The sequence below is a fragment of the Sturnus vulgaris genome, chromosome 1 (assembly GCF_052056855.1).
Source record: "Sturnus vulgaris isolate bStuVul1 chromosome 1, bStuVul1.hap1, whole genome shotgun sequence".
In the NCBI taxonomy this organism is placed as follows: domain Eukaryota; kingdom Metazoa; phylum Chordata; class Aves; order Passeriformes; family Sturnidae; genus Sturnus; species Sturnus vulgaris.
In genome coordinates, this window is record NC_142243.1 from 152,679,247 (window position 1) to 152,699,741 (window position 20,495).

Genomic DNA, 20,495 nt, shown 5'->3' on the forward strand with positions numbered 1-20,495 from the left:
CCTGTAGGCCTGACCTTGGGGCCCGGCAAGGCTCTGGAGCAGATCGTGGTGAGGGGGATCAGATGGTCCAGAGAGGAGAGCTGAGGAGTCAGGCCCTGGCAGTGTGGGTTTAGGAAAGCCAGGTCCTGACTGATCAAAGTGATGTCCTTTGAGGTGTGGGTGACCCACAACAGGGCTGAGGGAAAAGCGGTGCATGGACTCTCCCTGGAGTTGAGCCAAGCCTTTGACTCCACCTCCCACCGCACAATCCTGGAAAATCCATCAGACCAGGCCTGTGGAGGAGCACTCATTGCTGGGTAAAGAACTGTCAGGATGGCTGGGCACAGAGGTGAGGAATGGTGCCGCATGCAGTTGGTGTCCTCATTGGCGGTTTCTCCTGTGCCCAGCCCTGTTCAGTGTCGCTCCTGCTGAGGTGGCCAAGGGCATTGAGGGTACCTTCAGTAGTAAATTTGTGATGACACCACCAGGGCTGGGAGTATCAATGTGCTGGAGGGTAGGAAGGCTCTCCAGGGGGATCTGGACAGGGTGGATTGATGGTGTGAGGCCAGCAGGATGAGATTCAACAAGACCAAGTCATGGTCTTGCCCTTGTGTCCCAACAAGGCCCTGCAGTGCCCCAGGCTGGAGGCAGAGTGGCTGGAAGGCTGCCCAGAGGGAAAGGTCCTGAGGGTGCTGGAGTGGCCAAACGTGAGCTGGTGTGTGCCCAGGTGGGCAAGGAGGCCGGTGGCCTCTTGGCCTTCTGTGTTAGCAGTAGTGTGCCAGCAGGACCAGGGTGCTGATTGTCCCTCTGTGCTGGGCACTGGGGAGGTCACCCCTTGAGCAGTGTTTCTGGTTTTTTGCCCCTCTCGAGATGAAGGACATTGAAGTGCTGAAGTGTGTCCCAGGATAGGCAGTGGCACTGGGAAAGGCTCTGGAGCACAAGCCTGGTGAGGAGCAGCTGAGGGAGTTGTGGGGTTTCAGTCTGCAGGAAAGGAGGCTCAGGGGAGACTTTGTCACTCTCTGCCACTCCCTGACAGGAGGTTGTAGCCAGGTGGAGGTCAGTCTCTTCTCCTAAGTCTCAAGCATAGAATCACAGAATCAACTAGGTTTTAAAAGGCTTGGAGATCATCAAGTCCATCCTATGAACAGGACAAGCTGACAGCCTCAATTAGCACCTGGGGAAGTTTAGATTGGGTATGAGGAATAATTTCTCCATGGGAAGGGTTGTCAAGCACTGGAAGGGGGTGCCCAGGGAGGTGGGGACTCAGTGTTTCTGGAGATGTTTAAGGAAAGACTGGATGTGGCACTCTGTGCTCTGGTCTACTTATCAAAGGTGATGATTGGTCATAGGCTGGACTCAGCCTTGGAGGTATTTTCCAGTGTAATCGATTCTGTGATGATTCTATGAAAAATGAACCAAACCCCAAGTGAGAATTGACTTTTTAGAGCTGCCAATACTAGTTCTGAGGAATTTCCTTTAGGAAGAAGCAGATGAAATCTGTCAAGAAACTAGAAATCAAATGGGACAAGTGAGCTCTTCAGCTGGTGTTTGTGATCTGGCTCCAGCTTTCCCCTCTTGTTCACAATGGAGAGGTTGATGAGTTTGGATGGGAACTGATTTCTTTGGGAGCTCCTTGTGGCTATTAAATCATAGACTCAGGTGATTGGGAAGACCCTCAGCCCTGGTGATGGGATGAGAGGTGACAGATTCTGTGTGACAGCCACCTCCTTTTGTCAGAGCAGAGCTTGGGGACACACGCATGCCCCAGGTATCCCCATTTTGCTCTACCTGTGCTCTCTCCTGAGTTACACCTGAACCCTGCAAGTTGTCAGGTGAGTTTAGAACCACCTCTAAATTGCAACACCTGCATTTTTGCCAGGCAATATTTGGCAAGAGAATTTTTGGAAATATTAATGAAGCTCTGGGGTACAGGTGAGTGTTGCCTTGCACAGCTCAGGGACCAGGTGTCCCTCTGCTCACCTCCTCTACAAACACCACAGGGACACGAGCCACCAACTCTTACTGAAATGTTTATTAAGATCGAACTTCGGAACAACAGATTGGAACACAATGTCTCGTGGAGTAGAATATTTCTAAACTGATTTTTTTCTTTTCTATGCGTAAATGAAAAAAAAATCAAGATTATACAAAAAGAACAGAAAGTGCAGAACACAATAAAACAGTTGTCATGCAACATTTTTTTTAACCTTTAAACAGAAAATAAGCTCAACAGTGTAGAAATAAAAATCATACATACATTATGCCTTCTATGCACTCAAACATTCATCTGTGACATCACTTTTCTTTATCCCTTTTTCCTCATAAAACAACATTATGTGTTTAACACATGCTTATAAACATTGCTAAACTCAGCAAGAGCTATTATAGTGCCCCAACTTAATAAGTTGATAAAAAAGTAGTTGTCATATGGCCAGTTCACAAAGGAACTAAATATTCTCTTTTTTTTTCTTTTTTCTTTTTTTTTATTTTTAATTTTTTTCCCCACTATGAGATGCCTATATGCAGCTTTCTAGTAATACGAGGCATTTAAAATAAGCTGGTCATTTGGCTACTTAAAGGGCTTAGTGTTCATGTTACATCAGGCAAAACAAATTCACATTGGGAACTGCCAATTTGTTGAGAGAAAAGTCTGGATTTTGGGGTTATTTATTATTACAATTTGGCTGTTGCTAAGGACTGTGTAGGTGCACAGTAAATAAGGTGACACTAAATTTGACTAAATGCTCCCAGAGCTTCACCCCAAACTTCCAAATTTAAGAATAAATGTGCCAGAGCAGGTCAAATTGAACCACGCTCTGCATTTTCCCTAAAATTTTAGCAGGTTGCAAGGGCATCAAAAGCCCTTTAATTACAGCAGATGCTCTCTGTTGGTGGGGGATTTGTTTATCCCTCCTGTGCACCCCTTGCACTCCCTGGGGCGAGGGAAGCTGAAGTGGAAATTCAGGTGAAGCTGCTTGGGTTGAATAACCAAACCAAATCAGTTTTCCAGGAGGTGATTTTAATTTAAACAACAGGAAAACCTGGAACACTTTAATGAGCAGATCAGTGTTTGTGATCACATGCCAGGAAAAGGAATGGAGCCTTTTTGTTGTTTTTTAAGGCAGTTTCTGAACTGCTGAGCCTCAAATTCAAACCCCAGTTGGTATTTGAGCTGCTGCAGCTCCTTTGGATGCAACATGACAAAGAGAAAACTTTGGGTAGCTCCACTTTTTCCAAATGACCATTTTGTGACATGCTTTACAAACGTTCAGCTTTGTCATTTAAGGAAGGAAAACAGCTAAAGGATTCTCTGGAACCATAAAGTTTCTGCAAAGAAAAATAAAATTTGGTATTTTTTTCCACACAGTCATCAATAACATTTCTGTGCAACATTTGGTGTCCATTACATTTATTTGGCCTATTCAAAGGAAATGAGGACAAAACAGCTGCAAAGAAAACCAACTTCTCTTTCACAACAGACACTTCAGATGCCGAAGCTGCTACATGTGCTTGGAATATCATGCAGGAGTTCATTTGTTCATTTAAATAGGATACATATTTATAGCTGAGCTTGTCTTGCAGCGGCCTAGGATGAGGGAAACCTGGAAGAACTCAGTTGAAAACATCGTGAGTACAGTGACAGCAACACACAACCCCCAAAGGTATTTTGGCCCGAGCAGTGTGTCTGGAAATGTACAAACACAGAGGTACAGACACACACACACATCCCTAAAAACCCCAAATCTCAGCACCTGCCTCCTGCACTTCCCTCCTGCCCAGAGGTCCCAGCTCTCTCTACCTTTACTCATAGATGTGGGCATGAGACCTGGCATCCAGGAAAATCCTGCTCTTCATGGTGGATGCTGGGGGAAGCTAAGCTCACCATGGATCAAGGGCAGGGGACCTGTTCTTTATGAGGTACCTGGCAAAAAGCACCGTGGTTGCTGCTGTCATTCCAAGTGCTGGGGGGTTCAGATCAGGTGGGAGAGGGATAAGAAAGACTCAGTCCTTGCCTATGAGGAAAACCTCATGCAGCCTGTTCCATCCTGGGGTCTGAGTACCAGCAATGGCATCAGCAAGAAAACCAGGAGGGTAAATTTGCAGCCACCTCCTTTTCAGACTGATGTGCTGGGAATATTTCAGAGCCTAGAAAAAGGCTCCAAATGAAAGGGGAAAAGGACATTGTGTGTTTCAAGAGCAGAAACCTCTGTAGGATTTACTGCCTCCTCCCTCCTGATGATGAACAACCTTTATCTTTCCACAACTGCTCACAGCCAGCGCCAGCAAACCACCAGATTTGTGTTATTAAAAGGCTATTTAGGCAATAAATCTCTATGAAAGTCGTCAAACCAGCAGGAAGAGAAACATTCCTAAGAAATTATTGCTTCTGGAGTCTGAAATTGCCATCCACAAACAGCACAGATCTCACTTGGAATAACCCAACAGGGCCAATCCCACACTCTGCCTTTCCAACGGTGAAAGTTAAAGCTTCTCTACTCTCACATGAAACATCTCGAGAGGTGCAGCTGATCGACCACAGCCCCTGAGGATCTGAGCACCAGCAGTGCCTCGTGTCACACATCACTGCAGAAGAACATGTTAAAATTGTTTATAGTATTGAACAACACAGAACTGAACCACTAAACCTTAGTCCTACTACACTGAAGGTCCAATGGGATGACTTCAACTAGACAGGAATACAAACAAACAAAAAGATGCTTGTTGTCACCAGGAATTAAAAAAAAAAAGCGCCACTTCAAACTTCTCTTTCCACAAGCTCTGCAACAAACATATAAAATTGTACTACTTTATCTTTAATTGTGGCAAAAAAATAATTTCTGTATCAAAAGGTAAGGTAAGGGAGGGATGAAGAAATAAATCATTGCCCAGTCTACCCTGAGAAGTGCTGGGGCTAGAAAGAAAACTTTCACATCCAAGGAAAAGCCCTTGGGAGGCCTCAGCAGGTGAAGCCAGTGTAGGGGTTTCCCAGGCTGGCCCAAGGACAGGAGGAGATGCTTTGGCTGGAGCTCCCCAAGTTAATTCTTCTGGCAACACTACAAAAACTTCAGCACATTTACAACGAATAATTATTTCCTTTGCCTTTACCAGGGAGTGAAATCAGCTTCCTGCCGTGGCAGCGTGCGTATTCCTGCGTTATGAGCCCCATAAACAACTCCAAACACAGATTTTAACATCCAGTTCTTAGAAATGAAGCCATGCCAAATGCTGTCCATGACAAAACTGGCCCTGCCCTGCCTTTGCTTGAAGCCTCTGGGTTTGAAATGAAAGGTCCTTCCTCCCTCCTTGTCCTTCCCTGGCTGAGAAAGCTCCATAAACATGGGTGAGCTCACTCCCAGAATGGTTTCATGTTCCCTCTGTGGGATGTGAAGTCAGAGGGAACTTCAGCCTCTCCTCCCTCTCTGCAGCTACTTGGTCAGTGTGATGGTGCAGTGAAAGAGATCTTGGCTTAGAAAGTGCAATGTGGAGTAATGGAGATTTGATCCATGCTGGTCCATGGAACCCTTGGGAAAAGGGTAAGGCTGACACCAGTCAGAAGATGAAGGTTTTTAAACTGTTGAAGAACCTTTCCAGCAGTAGAGTTTAAAATAAGGAGTACTTGACAGCGGTTATTTAACCAAAAGCAGAATCTTCAAGGAGCTTCAAAACTAAAATATTAAAGCCACTTAAAAATGTGTAACTCAGCATGTAACTGACATGAATGCCAGTTCTAGGGTGAAACACAACACTTGTCTCTCACACATGAACATCACCAGAATATATTAAAAAATGTAACTGAGATGATAAAATTCACGGCAGGATTTCTCACAACTGCTTTCTTCAGTAAGGTCTCACACTCTTCAGTAGTATCACTCCCTGGCTGAACACAGTTCACAGTACATGTTCTACATAAAAAAATATTCATCATAGGAAAAAAAGAGACTTCCTCAAGACATTTGGAAAAACAAATACAACCCCTAAGTCCTGTGTGATTACATGTACCTCAGTGCTCTGTGATGTCACCACCCTAAAAACATCATCACCCTTGATAGCAGAGGCCATAGGCATTCCAAGCATCAACTGGAAGCCTTCGGAGAAACCCACAGATGCCACCTTCAAATACACCCAAACATCCATTTCTCAAATATACTGACAATTCAAGTAATTAATTAAAAACTGCTCTTCATATTGAAATATAGCTTCTTTGTCTGAATGCCTGGATTGCAGCATGATTGACACAGGCATTTGCAAGTCTTGGAGGAGGAGGAGTTGGAGGCAGCAGGAATCTCACACTGTGCTGTGTTTGCCTGTCCAGCACACAGTTTGATGGCAGCCTGGGGGGCCCAAGCCAAAATGAGTCAACAGCATCACAAACATGTCTTAAAAAGGACAACTGGAAGTTTGTGAAACACAAGTTTCAAAAGTTGCTTTAAATGGCTGCTGGATAATGATCCAAACCTATTTTAAATCAAGTTAGCACAACTCTTTCAACCTCTTTCCAGAAAAGTATCTTTGCACTGCAGCTGTGTCCTGAATCACGGAAGGGGACATGGAGGATGCGCTGACGACATTGGTACAGCAGCTCAGAAGAGCTCTGGCCTACAGTTCCTCCAACACAGGGACTGGAACAGCAACATTTGAATTTTAAGGCCTAAAAACTGTTTCTGACACAGATTTTTATACACCCAGACTATGCCATAAAGTGACGGAGGTAGGCCTTGGGTTCTCCTTGTTGTACTGACCCGGTGCCTTTACCTCGGCTGCTGCATTCCCAGCCAGGAGGTTAAAGGATCATAAAAAGTGCAATTAATCAATGACTTCCTTTCCCTATGGAAGAGAATCCACACGCCCCCTCCCACAAAGCTGACCCCAGAGATGCCCCTTCTCCACGGCAGCTTCATCCAGAGATGATCAGGTTTAAATGCTGAGAAAACCCCCGAGTTCACCGGCACGTGAAACTCTCAGCTAAAAATTGTCACAGCGTATTCCAACGACATTCATAAAATGCAGCACTTGTGATAAAGAAACCTGTGAGTGCTGGTCACCTCTCCCAGCTGCTGCTCCTTCCATCTACAGCTGACATCCAGCACCCAGTGTCACCCTCTCCCGACAAGCAGCAGATTTGGGAGTGGTTGTGAATAGTATGACTAAAAGAATTCATGGCAGTTTCTTAGAAACCGCAGTAATTGCTTTTTTTTTTTCCTTGAAAATAATTGCAAATAAAAGGATTCTGCAGTAATTGCACTAACAAAAACATGAAGTCTAAAATTAACGTAGCTGTCAGACCAGTAATATCATGCTCGTGAAAAGAATCGATTGATGTTCTAAGCATTTGATTCAGTTATTATACTAGTGAAATCTGAAATGTTCAGACAAAAAAATGGCAAGAGACTATAGGTCGAGATAGCTTCCATTTTCTGTTAGTTTAAAAACAGCCGAAAACTTATTTTTTCTAACTGCTAATTGTATACACTGTGAGTCTCATGCAGATTAATAAACTTATTTGAAATCTAAATGTATCCTTAATAAAAAAGTGTTCAGAAATGACGTTTCTAAGTTGTAGAGAAAGCAATTAGCATCAGAGCGACCTGCTCAAACCTAGAGGAAGGACTACAGAATTTCATTTACATTTTTGCATGAAACTGCCTTTTCTTCTGCAAATTTTAGCTACAAGTAGTGAAGGTCCTAATTTGCTTTCCTGGAAAAAAAAAACCAAACAAACCCCAGAGCAAAAGTTCTTGATCCTGCACCTGCACTCCTTGGAATGTGGGTGAACAAGCACTGGCAGCCTCACACGGCTGACTCGCCCTCTGGCTCCGCTGCCGCGGCTCCTTTGCGCGTCAGCTTCAGCACCGTCGGCTTCTCCGCGCCCGCGCCGCTGCCCTCGGCTGTCTCTGGAGGACCCAGTCCCTTCTGCTCTTCCTTTGGCTCTTCGTTCACTTCAGGGTAAATCACCAAGAAAGTCGCTGTCAAAAAACCCAGGAAGGATCCCACTGAAGCCACCATGGGGATGACTCTGACCGTGCCGACCACGTCCACCACGCCGCCGAGCGCGGAGGCCACCAGGATCTGGGAGATGTAAACCTGGCAGGACAGGATGGCGCAGTCGATGCCGAACCCTCGCTTTGAGTTCCCGGGGCTGTGGTGAATGTACTGCAACAAGACAAGAAACATGGTAGGAGGGAAAACAAGGGATGAAAGCAATACTTAAACACCAGAACTTTCCGTGAATTTCTCAGCCCCATGGTCAACCTCACATCATCTTTATGCAGCACCATGACACAACTCCAGAACAACAGCCTCATTATCTGCTCATCAACAGCCTCCTCAGGACCCTGCAGCACGAGGCAGGGATTGACTGGGTCACTTCTAGCCCAAATCAGCTCCAAGATTAGGTTTTGTAAAAACAATTTTACATGAAACATTCACTGATACATGAAACATTAATTTTATGATCATAAAAAGGAATCCCCTTCCCAGTCGCAACTCAGGAACTTGCAATAGATTATTCTCCTGTAATTTGTAATCCAAACGGAACAGTGGAATGACACTGTTGGGAATCGTCCTTGTTTTCAGCAGAATTGTTTAGCTTTATGCATCCCCAAAATTACAGCTGCTTTTCCAGATTCACTTCAAAATCTAAGACTACGAAAATCCTGAGTAACACTACCATACCACATCCAAAACGGGAGTAACAACCAGATACATAGTAAACACTCCAATAATAATGTAATTTCTCTTCATCTTCCATATGCACTCAGATTGTTTTATACCTCAGCATAGGAAAAAGCAATCATGACCCCCTCTGAGCCAACTCAATGCCAAGACTATCTGATTTCAGCACCAGCTCCTGCCACTTACTATCCATCCAAGCTTTAGCATACATCCCAACAAAGCAGGTATCTTCAATAATGGGAGTTAACAAATCCATTTTGCCACTGTGATCTTAAGAGAAACATGAATGTTCTGCCTTGATTCACATATACACTCCAAATATTCCACATACCTGTTTTATCTCATGGTATTGTCCCAAAAGCGCATAGGGGCAGTAGGAGATGCTCATGGAGACTATTCCCATCGTGCTGATCATTATCATGGTGACATACACGTTGGGGAACATGGCCATCACTGCAGTGCCAAGGGAAAAACCCAGCGTGCCCAGGATGTAGATCACTTTTATGCTGAGGTCGTAGTTGTCCAAATATTTCTGCAACAAGGCTGCAGAGACAAAAAATAAAATGGGAATCATAGAATGGCTTGGGCAGGAAGGGGCCTTAATGACATCCTGTTCCAACCACCCCTGCCATGGGCAGGGACACCTTCCCCTATCCCAGGTTGCTCCAAGCCCCATCCAACCTGGCCCTGAACACTGCCAGGGCTGGGAGCAACCACAGCTTCTCTGGGCAACCTGTGCCAGAGCCTCACCACTCTCACAGGGGAAGATTTTTTTCCCAATATCCAATCTAAACCTACTTTCATTCAGTTCTAAGCCATTTCCCCTTAAATATCAATTTACTCACTAAAGTTTTAGGGGATTGATGTGGCCATGGCAGCTCTATACCCTGTTTAGGAGGTGGATGCTCAATTTTGGGCTGTCTGACCAGCACAGCCCAGCCCTCACTGGGCATAGGATGTGCTCCTGCTTCAGAAAGAGCCCATCTCCATGGTACAGAGCTGTGCAGACATCCCTGCTATGTGCTGCAAAAGGCAGAATTTAAGTTTGGCAAAAACTCAATTTCAGAGTCTATTGCAAGCCCAAATTATCTGCAGAATGACTTTCAGAAATACATATTTATAATTTTGATTTAAAAACAGTCTTTGCAAAAACCTTCTTGCATATGCTTAAATCTTCTACCAAGCATGATTTTAGTTTCCTGAAGGCTTGTTAAATGCCACTCAATATCCTTTGATTTAATTTTGTGCTTTATACCACTTAACCATGTGTTCATATTTCCACCTCTACATTTGGAGGAACTTTTTAATATTGATTCTTAAAGAAGCCCTTTCCCCTTATGACCGCAAGAAATGCTTTTCCAAAATATCCTTTACCTCAAACAAGCAGGTGGATGTCAACTGAAGCAACACTGTTTCAGGAGGGCCAGGAGTTAGATGATCCTTGTGGGTCACATTCAACTCAGAATATTCCATTATTCTACTTTTACCTTAGAAATACATGCATGAGGTGCATTCCACTGTGTGATTGCACGGTCTCTTACCTGAACAAACGGCAGCAGTAGCAGCATAAATCACCAGCCCCCAGCATCCCATCTGAACTCCAGCATTGTAGGCGTGCAGCTCAGTCGAGTTCGAAGGCGCCTGCAACAGACACAACCACCAACACCGCTTTGTTGTACTGAGCACATGTCAGAAACGAGGGACTCTGAGCAGGTCTGCCCACGGGAACTGCTCTCCTACCTTTGGATCACCCTGGAAGATGACCTGTCCCATGAAATCCGTATAGAACACAGCTTCAGCGATGATGGAAAACCAAGTCAGGAGGTGGCAGACGCACAGCCTCAGCAGCTCCTTGGGCATCTTCAGCATCGAGAGCCACAGGAGCCTGACGGTGGTTTCGGTCTCGCCCTCTTCGCTCTCCGTGTCCCCGCTGGAGTTGGTGGTGCCGCTCTGGTTGCGGTGCCGGCAGCGCTGCCGCTGCCGTTTCTGCATGTCGTAGATGTCGTTCATGCTGCGCGAGGACTTGATGAGGACGATGGCGTTGGCCCGGCGGAAGCGGTACCGGTGGGAGCCGATCTTGCCGTAGTAGGAGAAGGTGTAGGACGGCTGCCGGTAGAACATGTGCCTCCGCCGCCGCATGGAGTTGGAAGTGCTGGATTGCTTCATGCCTATCCTGGCATGCCCGTTGAGGAACTCTTTTGGTAGGGAGCCATTGATGTTTGGGACTTTATCTTCATTTAAACGATTATCAAGCAACATTTCCTCCTCCTTCTCATTCTCCCTGAGGAAAGCAGACAGGTGGTTGAGTTTGGATTTCATGATCTCCTGGCTTGTGTTGTGGGGAGTGTTTGGGTATGAAGCATCCTGAAAAATGGAGGGTTCGATGTCATGCAGGAAAAGCAGCTCCGATTCAATTTCCAATGTGGCATCGGGCATGTGCAGAACTGAGTCACTCTTGCTTCTCACAATGTTCACCTCAAGGAACTCCATACTGAGGTCATGCTCTGACTGAACCTCATCATGGAACATGGAAGTTCCATAGGGCTCTTCCTCACTGATTACATTCAGCCGATTCAGAGGGGGGAGGCTGCCACTGAATTTGGCACTGGAAAGTGTGTCTCCTTCATCATCAATCCTGTCCTGCTGAGGGTTATATTGCTCTTCTTCAATGCTAAAAAGGTGGAGAGCAACGGAGACAGAGAAAATAATGGCTGCAAAGAAAAAAAGGACTTGCTCTTGAGATTTAAAAATGCTACCCAAGAAGGTCTGTGTCCAGTCCAGCCCTCCCAACATATAACCAATCGCTCCTCCAAGACCTGTGGAACAGAAAAAAGTGAGAAGTGAGCTCAGGAAAAATCAATTCAGCCACAACCTAGTTTTCAGGAACAGCTGCCAAAAACATCTCAGCTAACTCCCTACCAGCTGAAAATGCATGGATGTTCAGGGCCATGTCTTGTTCTTCACTGTCCACCACATCCAGCAAGTAGGCTCGAATTGGCCCTTCGGTTGCATCGGCACAGAAGTCCAACACCACAACCCCAAGCACCGTGAGAACTATTCCAATGGGCTGCTTGTCCGGGACATCACCAATAGCCAGACCTGGCGAGAAATGGGAGAGGAACCTGAGCATTTCATTTGAAAAGGACAAACTCCTAAGAACAAGCTTAACACCTTTAGAGAGAGGTGGCCAACATGCTCACTGCAAACATTCCTTTATGGAGCAAAATGGCAATTTCAGCTCTCTGGCACAGCATCATGGAAGGTCTGGGACAAGGATGGTTTTTATGCTCTTAAGACTGACATTTATCAAAATGTTATTTTATAAAGTTTCTCTTAAACCTCTGGGAGCATTGGATATTATTCCACATTCCTCCCATGTATTTTCCTTTTGCTGCTGAAGGTTATTTTTATAAAAAACAGCCATGGTGGGAGAGGGGAGCATCCAAAATGACATATTTCATCTGTCAGATACATCCACAGGTAACTGCACTGCTGGCAGCATTCCTGACACGATGCTTAATGTGTAGTAGTCACAGGATAAAGTGAAATTTAACCCCTTCATCTTTCTTTGGTTTTCTTAAATATTCTTATTTTCTAGATCACTTTTTATAACCAAAACTTTTAGGGATGAAGCAACATGGATGTATTTTGCATTGCAAAAAGCATCAGTCAGCTTCTGTTGACAGCATGAGATGAAATGCTTTTTGTCTAGAGAGTAGAAAGGCAGCATTAGTGCAGAGCTGGATAATTTGTCATGAGATGAACCAGTGACAAAAGCATGAATTACTCGAATCACAGAGATTTAGAAGTTACACATGCAAGGCTGATAAAACCATTAGTGTAGCTGATTAAAATGTCTGTGGAAGGAGATGAACTGGCTAAGCCACCAAAAATCATCTAAATCTCAAGTGCTGATTCCTGCATATTGAATCCTCATTTATACCAAGCCCTTTGAAGGCAAAAGAAGTTTATAAATGTTCCACACTCAGCTGAACCCTACAGCAGAAACACAAACAGTGCTTTAGATCTGCTGGAAACCTAAAGAGGGCAGGGGAGAACAGGAGCTGGGTAAGGTGTTCTCCTGGGACATGGCTGTATCACAATTGGGATTAGCCAACCTCTGTGCTCCTGGTTTCCCTCCCTATGACTCCTACTGCCAGAGGCCACGTTATGAAAGAGGGTCTGATACAGTTTTTGCTGTATCTTCTGTTGTCCCAAATTGCAATTAGGATTGCAAGTAACTGGAGACTGAGGATAGGAAAGCAGAAAAATTAACAGTTTTTTGTGCTGATTTATTAGAAGGCTTCAAAATAAGCCTATAAGCTGAGGCTGAGGTCTGCTTGCCAGTATCAATGGCTCCTGACCTAAACTACTGTATGGAACTGAGAGCTTCTTATCACTTAAAATCTTGTAAGAGGGTAGCAGTATAACATCCTGCAACCATCTGGAGGAAGAGGAATAAGTCTTGGAGACACAACAACTAAATACAATTGATGACAAATAAATACAATTGATATCAAACCATACAGTCATTCCAGGAATGCCATATGATAACAATTCAAATAAATAATATTTACTGTGTGGATAAATTAAAAAAACATAAGTGTCATCTATCTGAATAGTTTGTCCACTGCAGTTTGCAGAGCATTGAAGCCAATCACATGGCATTCCAGTCTGGCTTTAACAGGCTGAGTCAAGGTAACACTCCACTCATTTCCCTCAGTTAGTAGACCTGTTTCACAATAGAGCTGCATCTAACCCCAAAAGAGAGAGCCAAGAGGATGTTATTAGGTGCTAAGTTCCTTTTGTTTGCATCAGTCCAATCATTTTGTAAACATTTTCCTAAACGTACTTGCTGTCACCTCTCCTACAATAAATTTACAAAGAGATTGTAGATTAAATTCGTAGTAAACTATGTTCAAGGGAAACTATTTTTACCAGCTTTGATGGGTGCTCAGGAAAAATTATTTTCCCACATAGTTTTTGATAAACAAATATTAACTGTGTTCTGGACTTTTTCAATACTGGGTCTAAGAAAAGCACAAGAAAAAGTGAAAAGATAATTTTTGAAATAATGCTGGAAACAGGATGTGTTGCCAGATATGCATTAAAGGGAAAATGGATCACAACAGGAAACATTTCCCTGTGAACAGGTTGCTACAATTTTCCCATGTCAAGGTTCGACCAAATTCGTCCCAGGGACTGCAAACATGCTGGCAACCATTGTATTAATAACATTGTTATTAATACCAGTTACAGCTATGATTGCACAATGCTCAGCACAGTGCTGTGAGTTCCAATAATAACAGGCAAGATGGACAAAGCTCAAGTGCAGGGTTGTGGAGATTTCCAATGATTTTAACATTAAATACGAGGTAAACCAAGCGCAGAACATTATCTTTACTTCCTACATTAAAATCTCAAAGCAGGTACGTTAGCAGGGATTAGTAGGGGATTTCCTTGTTACTTACCTATCACAGAGCCATTAAGGAAAAGTGCAACTCCAAAGAGGACACCAATGCAGAGAGCAAGGATAAAAGGCCGCCGGCGGCCCCAGCTCAGCGTGCAGCGGTCACTGGCCGAACCTATGAGTGGAGTGAAGATCAAGCCCAGGATAGGGCTGAGGAACCAAGTGAGGCTGTAGTATTGTTCAGGAAGACCTGAAATGAACACAAAAATGATGGAAAGGTTACGTGGTACCCACCAAACATGAAATTTTGTTACAACATTTAAAATGGCAAATTGAGGGTAATTTACCTACAGTGAATTCTCTACCAAATTACAAACTCATTTAAGATTCCTTAGCAATGGTTAAAAAAACAGCTAAGACAAACAAAAATCATTTACCTTTCAAATACCTGGGCAATAAGAAGGTAACAAGTGGAGAATTTCTGCTACTGAATCTGCTATGGATTCATGGAACATAAAGCAAAAAAATTTGGAGTGCTTGGAAGCTGCCTGGCTGCTATATACACACATCCCCTGCTCAACAAAACTTTTAAGATTAAAAATTGAACATTACAGTGGTGCTGTTTTCATCTAAGACCACGCCCACGAAAGAGTTATTAAGGTTTTAATGGACTGAGAGTGAAGGACAAAATTTGAATGTCTTATGAGATGTCCCACTTCTGAGCACAAAAACGTTTACTTACAAAAATGAATGACAGACAATAAAAACAACAGTTAGTAATTACTCATCAACTTAGATAAATCTAAGGTTTGCACATCCCTACTGTCTTTGCTTTCTTTAAAAACAGAGATGACTATTCATAGGATCAGATGGGAAAAAGTTAAAATTTATTACATAGCACTTACTAGAAAACAACAACTTGCTAGAAATAATAAATTCTGGAAACGAAAGAGCTCCCAAGCCCTGCTCTGCACATGCCCAGCACGGAGCAGTGGCCTGCAGGTGGCAGACTGGCCACAGCAGCAGCCACGCCGGCTCCTATGGGACCTGCCTCCCGCTCTTTATCAGCACAGGGCAGGTAACACTCTGACACGGTTCTCAGAAAAACGTTAAAAACAAAACAATCTATTTCTTGCAGTCCAACTGATGCCAAGACAGAAAAACTCAGTGTCTTTATCCCAGGAAGGAAAACCATTTATTATCCAAACCCATACATGGTGAGCGTGAGCAGCATTTGACCTTTGCTGGCGAGATCAACCTGTACCTTGTGCTCCCTGTTCAGCACACTGAGGCATCCATTACCAAGCAGGATTAAACCAATCCCAGCCCAAAATAGCCTCTGATGCAAATTTGGAAGTCTAATCTGCTGCTGTTTAAAGTAGCACCAAATCTTGACTAGCAACACTGACTTCTTCCATGAGACACATCAGATTTTCCCAAAAGTGTTGCACACTCTGTGGCGACACAGAGATTATATTATGGAAAATAAGCTATTTTTTGGCATAAATAACCATTTTCATCATCAGGATTCAAAATCCAGATCTGAGGCCAAGGTCTGTGTGATTTGACTCAACTTTGGCTAATGAACAAGCTAACAGTGACAGCTGCCCTGATGAGTCCAGAGTTATTGGGAGACACCTGCCCCTGCTCAGACTTCCCAACCTGTTTCCCATGAACCTCGTGCCACAGGGAATGGCATCATGGTTCAGCCACCTTTCCTTGTTACAGGCAGCTGCAGGCCTCTACTGAGGTCAATACTTCACATCAGTACTTACCATGGAACAGTTGACTTCTTTTGCACAGGATTTAGGTCTTTAGAAAAGGGCTGTGTTTGTTCAGGTGGCACCGTGTTCACATCATGCTTTAAATCACTGTCTCCTGCTTAGCTTTTCCTGCTATTTGGTGATGCCTTGGCTGACATGGAAGTTTTAGCTGAGACATAACTCTGTGCTATGACCTAAGACCTAAAGCTCTTGTTCAAGAAGCCATGACGCCTCCAGACCACAACATTTTTTTTCACCATCCAGCTTCTCTTCATGAACACTATCCTCATCAAAGATGCAAGTTAGGAAGCCAGCAATTCAAGCAGAAGTGCAAGGAAAACTTCCATCACCCTGTGGTTTTAACACTCCCTTTAACTTCACCAGGTTCAATAACTTCCCAAGCACAAAAGCAGGTTCAGACACCTCATGTTTAACTGGCACCTCACCCGCTCCAAGGTGTTATACTTATCAGTACCTGAGCTGGCTTTAAAAATTAATTAATTAATCATGGGGAAGAGGAAACATTTGGTTCAAGGCAAATAAAACTAAAGGCCGGGCATGATTCATTTAGGGTGAATGATTTTCCTGCAAGAAAAATGGCAATGTGTAAATACTCATCCCATTTTGCCTGCACAGAGTCATTCTGGGAGCAGTGGTTAAGCACCCAAGGTTGCTACTGTGTGAGGCCAAGTCCCTGCAGAGTCTGTTTCAAACAGTGAGACGATGCAGCTTAACCAATGTCATGGATTTTTATTGCAGTGATCACCAACATCTGGAATAACTTGATGGTGTTTCACTGCACAAGGGCTGTGTGTTGAAAGCAGACATTTCTTTTCTGAATTATGTTGCGACTTGTGAGTTATGAGCTGGGACGTCTCAATCGAGCTCATCTATCAGTAAACACTTGCGAGATGCTGGGAAGGTTTTGCAGTAAATCATAGAGAGACTTTAAATAAACACAGGGGTGAAGGCTGGCAAGAGCTCTGTCATCAGCCTAACAAGCCTCATCACATCTTATGTGAATAAACAATCAAACAGACAGATTTAAGTAAAATGGACACAAAAGGATTCTTTTAATAATCCAACATCCATTGAGACAAACAATTTGTTTTAATGGGGACTGCGAGCAGAAACAACAAGGAAACACTGGTAGATCAGGAACAAGAAACGAATGCAAATCAGAGACACCAGGGGTTGGCACAGCTCAGTGTCCCTCTGTCCTTGAGGCCACCACTGTCTATAGTCTGCAATGACACTTCTCTGTGGTGTATACAGATCTTAAAAAAAAAAGTTCTGGAAACACACAAACCATTTGAAATGATGATTTGAAATGACTTCTGCAGAGAACTAAAACTGTTTACAAATATTTCTCCTTCAACTGTGAAACCTACACATTTCTAAACTGGACAGAGAGGTATTTTTTATGCTTTATAGCCACAGCTGTCATAAAAATGTCCTAAAATTATTTTAAAAACATTCAGTACCTGACTTCAAGTACTTTCAAGATCAACTTTGCATATAATAACTCAAAATCAGATTAAGGTCTGGTTTGATTTTACAGGCCAGTAAAAGGAAGGAAAAAAGGTTTTTTACCCAACCTTTGATACATGACTAAAATTAATGAGTTTTATCTTTCCATGTGTGAGTCAGAGGAGAGAGACTGAAATACTTTCTTGGGAAGAATTTATTTTTACTTTTTGCACAGGGTGATCTTCCTAACATCTAAGTATTATAAATAAAAGCCTAAATCTAAATATTTACAGTGAAAATGGCTTACTTTGCAGAAGACATGAATCTCCACGATTTTAGAACAGAGCCATGGATATAGCTTTTATGGAAGGGTAAAAAGGATAATTGAAACCCCAAGAACATTATGTTTCAAGATTCTTCTTTAGCAAAACCACTTTGATTTTTTTTTTATTGAACTACTCATTAGCAGCCAAAATATCTATCTTTAGAAAAAGAGGCCACGATAAAAATCTATACAAGAATTAATAGCCCCATGCCAAGAAAAATGGAAGAGTTTCTAAAAAGCTTTGAGTGCTCCCCCAAGTAAACAGGAAAGGGATAAGTTTCAAGTGAAACACGAGCCATTCCCACAGACTGGGTAATGGCAGAATCACTGAAATGAGCACAACCTGCTTTTTTCTCTCTTGCTGCAGAAGCCATGCCATGGGACTGCTTCCATAAGCTAAGTGGCAGGGCCCTGATAAACTGCATTCCAAGAGTAAGCTCACAGTTTATAAAATCATCATGTGTGTTTTACATACAGTTATGCAGCATTCCAAACTGTTACCATTTATTAAGTGATGCTTTATGTATTGCTTTACTGTAAGTATGTAAACTGTGAGATTGTCACATCAGAAGTTAGTTGGTTACTCAAGTGGAAAACAACTGAGTGGGGTTTGAGAAGACTCCTGGCGGGAAGCGAGTGCACATGAAAACTAAAAGCAGTACAGGAAAAAATTCATCTGCTGTTGGGAGAATTCCCTCCTGAACCTGACAGACTCCTCACCTGAGCAATGCACAGGCAGATAGAGCAATCATTGTAACAATGGGCAGGAAAGTGAATTACCCAGAGTTTCAATTTTTTGTTTGCTTTTTAGATCTGAAAGCTGAGATGTGTAATTGATAAGCTCAGTCTACTCAGTGAACCGAAACTCTGAAGAGCTCTAATGTCCAGAAGAGTCTTCTCTTGCTGTATGGATTTAGCTGGCACCTCTGATGTCTGTTCTGGGAAATCTAACTTTTGTAAAGTTCACAGCCATATTCTACCAGGAGTTTTCCAGGAAAGAGCTTTCTGAGGCAATGAGCACGACTTTCACTGTCCCATGAAGTGAGACTTCAAAAGGTATCTCACAGATGCTCTTCCTAAAATTCACCCTTCATGCTGGCAGAGTCTGCAGGACCTTCATCATTTCAACAGTTAGCTTGCTTTAGTGCTAGACAATTTCATATAAATGAGAACATTCCAGACAGACAAGGAAAACTCCAACCCCAAAATACTACTCTTTCCTTAAAAGAGGCTGTTCTGGTTTTAGTATCTCAAATGTCTGCATACATGATATGCATATTTAGGTTGGCGTGTGTGATTTGGCAGGAGAAGTAAAAAAAATAAGACTGAAAATTGAAATACTTAAAGAAATTATGTGTATGTGTGTGTGTGTGTCTGTGTTTAAACAACAGAAACCCCTCTAAGTCTTCCAGAGATTTTTCTGCCTCACAAGAATGAACTCAAAAAATGAAACTTTATAAAAATTCTATCTGCAAGGGTGTTAGAAAGCTGAGGAAGGTAACTGCATATCCTCATGGTTCCTTCCTCTGTATATGTATGCTGCTAAACCTACAGAATGTCACCATTTTTTGCAATGTTTTAAAATGGGAAGGCAGTTCAGAAAGCAGCTGAGGCAGGAAAGACAACAATAAGCAGAAATGTAGAGACAGAGTGAAAAGTTTTGACACCAAGAAGTTCCTTCTAACGCCCCCATTCAGTGGCAAGGACTCAGCTGGGGGTGTATTTTAAATAAACTTGGCTTTGGTTGCGTGCTGGGCCAGCAGCCCTGCAGCATCCAGTCTCTGACGTGCACAACAGATGCACGGATGCTGGCTTGGACTGGATTTCAAGGCAGCACAGCCATGAGATTGTCATCCATGTGACAGCCTGTCCACAATCTCTTACAGCCAACAGTGAAATGTCCCAACTGCTGAGAGCTGCTGCACCTCCCTAGAACAGGTCACAGCTGGGCTGGGACTGATTTTGTACAGTTAAGAGAGGTTCCATGCAGCACATGCCTTTACCAAAGGCTGCTGAGACTCCCATTCAGACTGAAAGGCCAAAGCAGCTGCATCCCATTACCAATTTAATGCTGTTCTTTTATTTTGTCTGTAATTTTCCACCTCCACACTTGCCTTGCCAGGTAGCAGCTCTTACAGCAAACTGCCATCCTCCAACTTGGAAAAGCAGCCTGGTGGCCTCATGGGGGAGGAATAATAACTGGAGGATTATTATTTAGCCTTTTACTGACAGCTAATCTGAGGAAACACCGAGGACGGAAAAAACATATTGGATAAACAAGGTTAGTATTTGTGGTGTGAACTGAATGTGGAGCAGGTCACAAGGCAGACTCAGAAGTCTCATACAAATCAGTGAGAAAAAGAGCAAAACACAACAACAGCTTCTGTTAGGAGCAACGACTGCCACTGAGACCCTTGTAATATGGCATTTCCCAGCCAGCTACAAACAAACAGGACACTGGCTTCTAGTAAATAAGGGTTTGTTTTTTCCCAGACAAAAAAAGTGCCCAACAATAGTGGGACCAGCACTGCTCACGGTTCACAGGAAATGCTCACTGTGTCACCATCAGTCTAAGGGCTGCGTGAGGTCACGAGTTACATGGAAGAAAGATTAAGTCTCATGCAGCAGTTTCTATTCAAAATCTCTTTTTGATAAGTTCTATTGGGGGAAAAATAGTTCTTTATAAGCTTAACAATAAGATCTGATATGGGAATAGGATGCTAAGGTCCTATTTTCATTTGTTAGAAATCATCACCTAGAGACTTGTTTATACACTTTAAATAAACACCATACAAATTTCTGAACGAACACAAGAAGCTGTCATGCCCTGCAAATGCTTTCTATTCCACAATTCCATCCTTGTATAAAATACTGC

General features: G+C 43.3%; 1 protein-coding gene across 4 annotated transcripts in view; it reads right to left on the reverse strand.

Moving 5' to 3' along the window:
- Positions 1-1,996: 1,996 nt before the first annotated feature.
- SLC45A4 (solute carrier family 45 member 4) overlaps positions 1,997-20,495 on the reverse strand; it is an 84,723-nt gene continuing 66,224 nt past the window's right edge. For all 4 annotated transcript variants that reach the window (XM_088179861.1, XM_088179867.1, XM_088179873.1 and 1 more), the window contains exons 3-8: positions 14,124-14,312; positions 11,572-11,751; positions 10,393-11,468; positions 10,194-10,293; positions 8,984-9,195; positions 1,997-8,130 (exon numbers count right to left, since the gene is read on the reverse strand). In XM_088179861.1, coding sequence (XP_088035987.1) covers positions 7,768-8,130; positions 8,984-9,195; positions 10,194-10,293; positions 10,393-11,468; positions 11,572-11,751; positions 14,124-14,312 — 2,120 coding nt within the window. In that variant the 3' untranslated portion in view covers positions 1,997-7,767. The remainder of the gene's footprint in view (positions 8,131-8,983; positions 9,196-10,193; positions 10,294-10,392; positions 11,469-11,571; positions 11,752-14,123; positions 14,313-20,495) is intronic.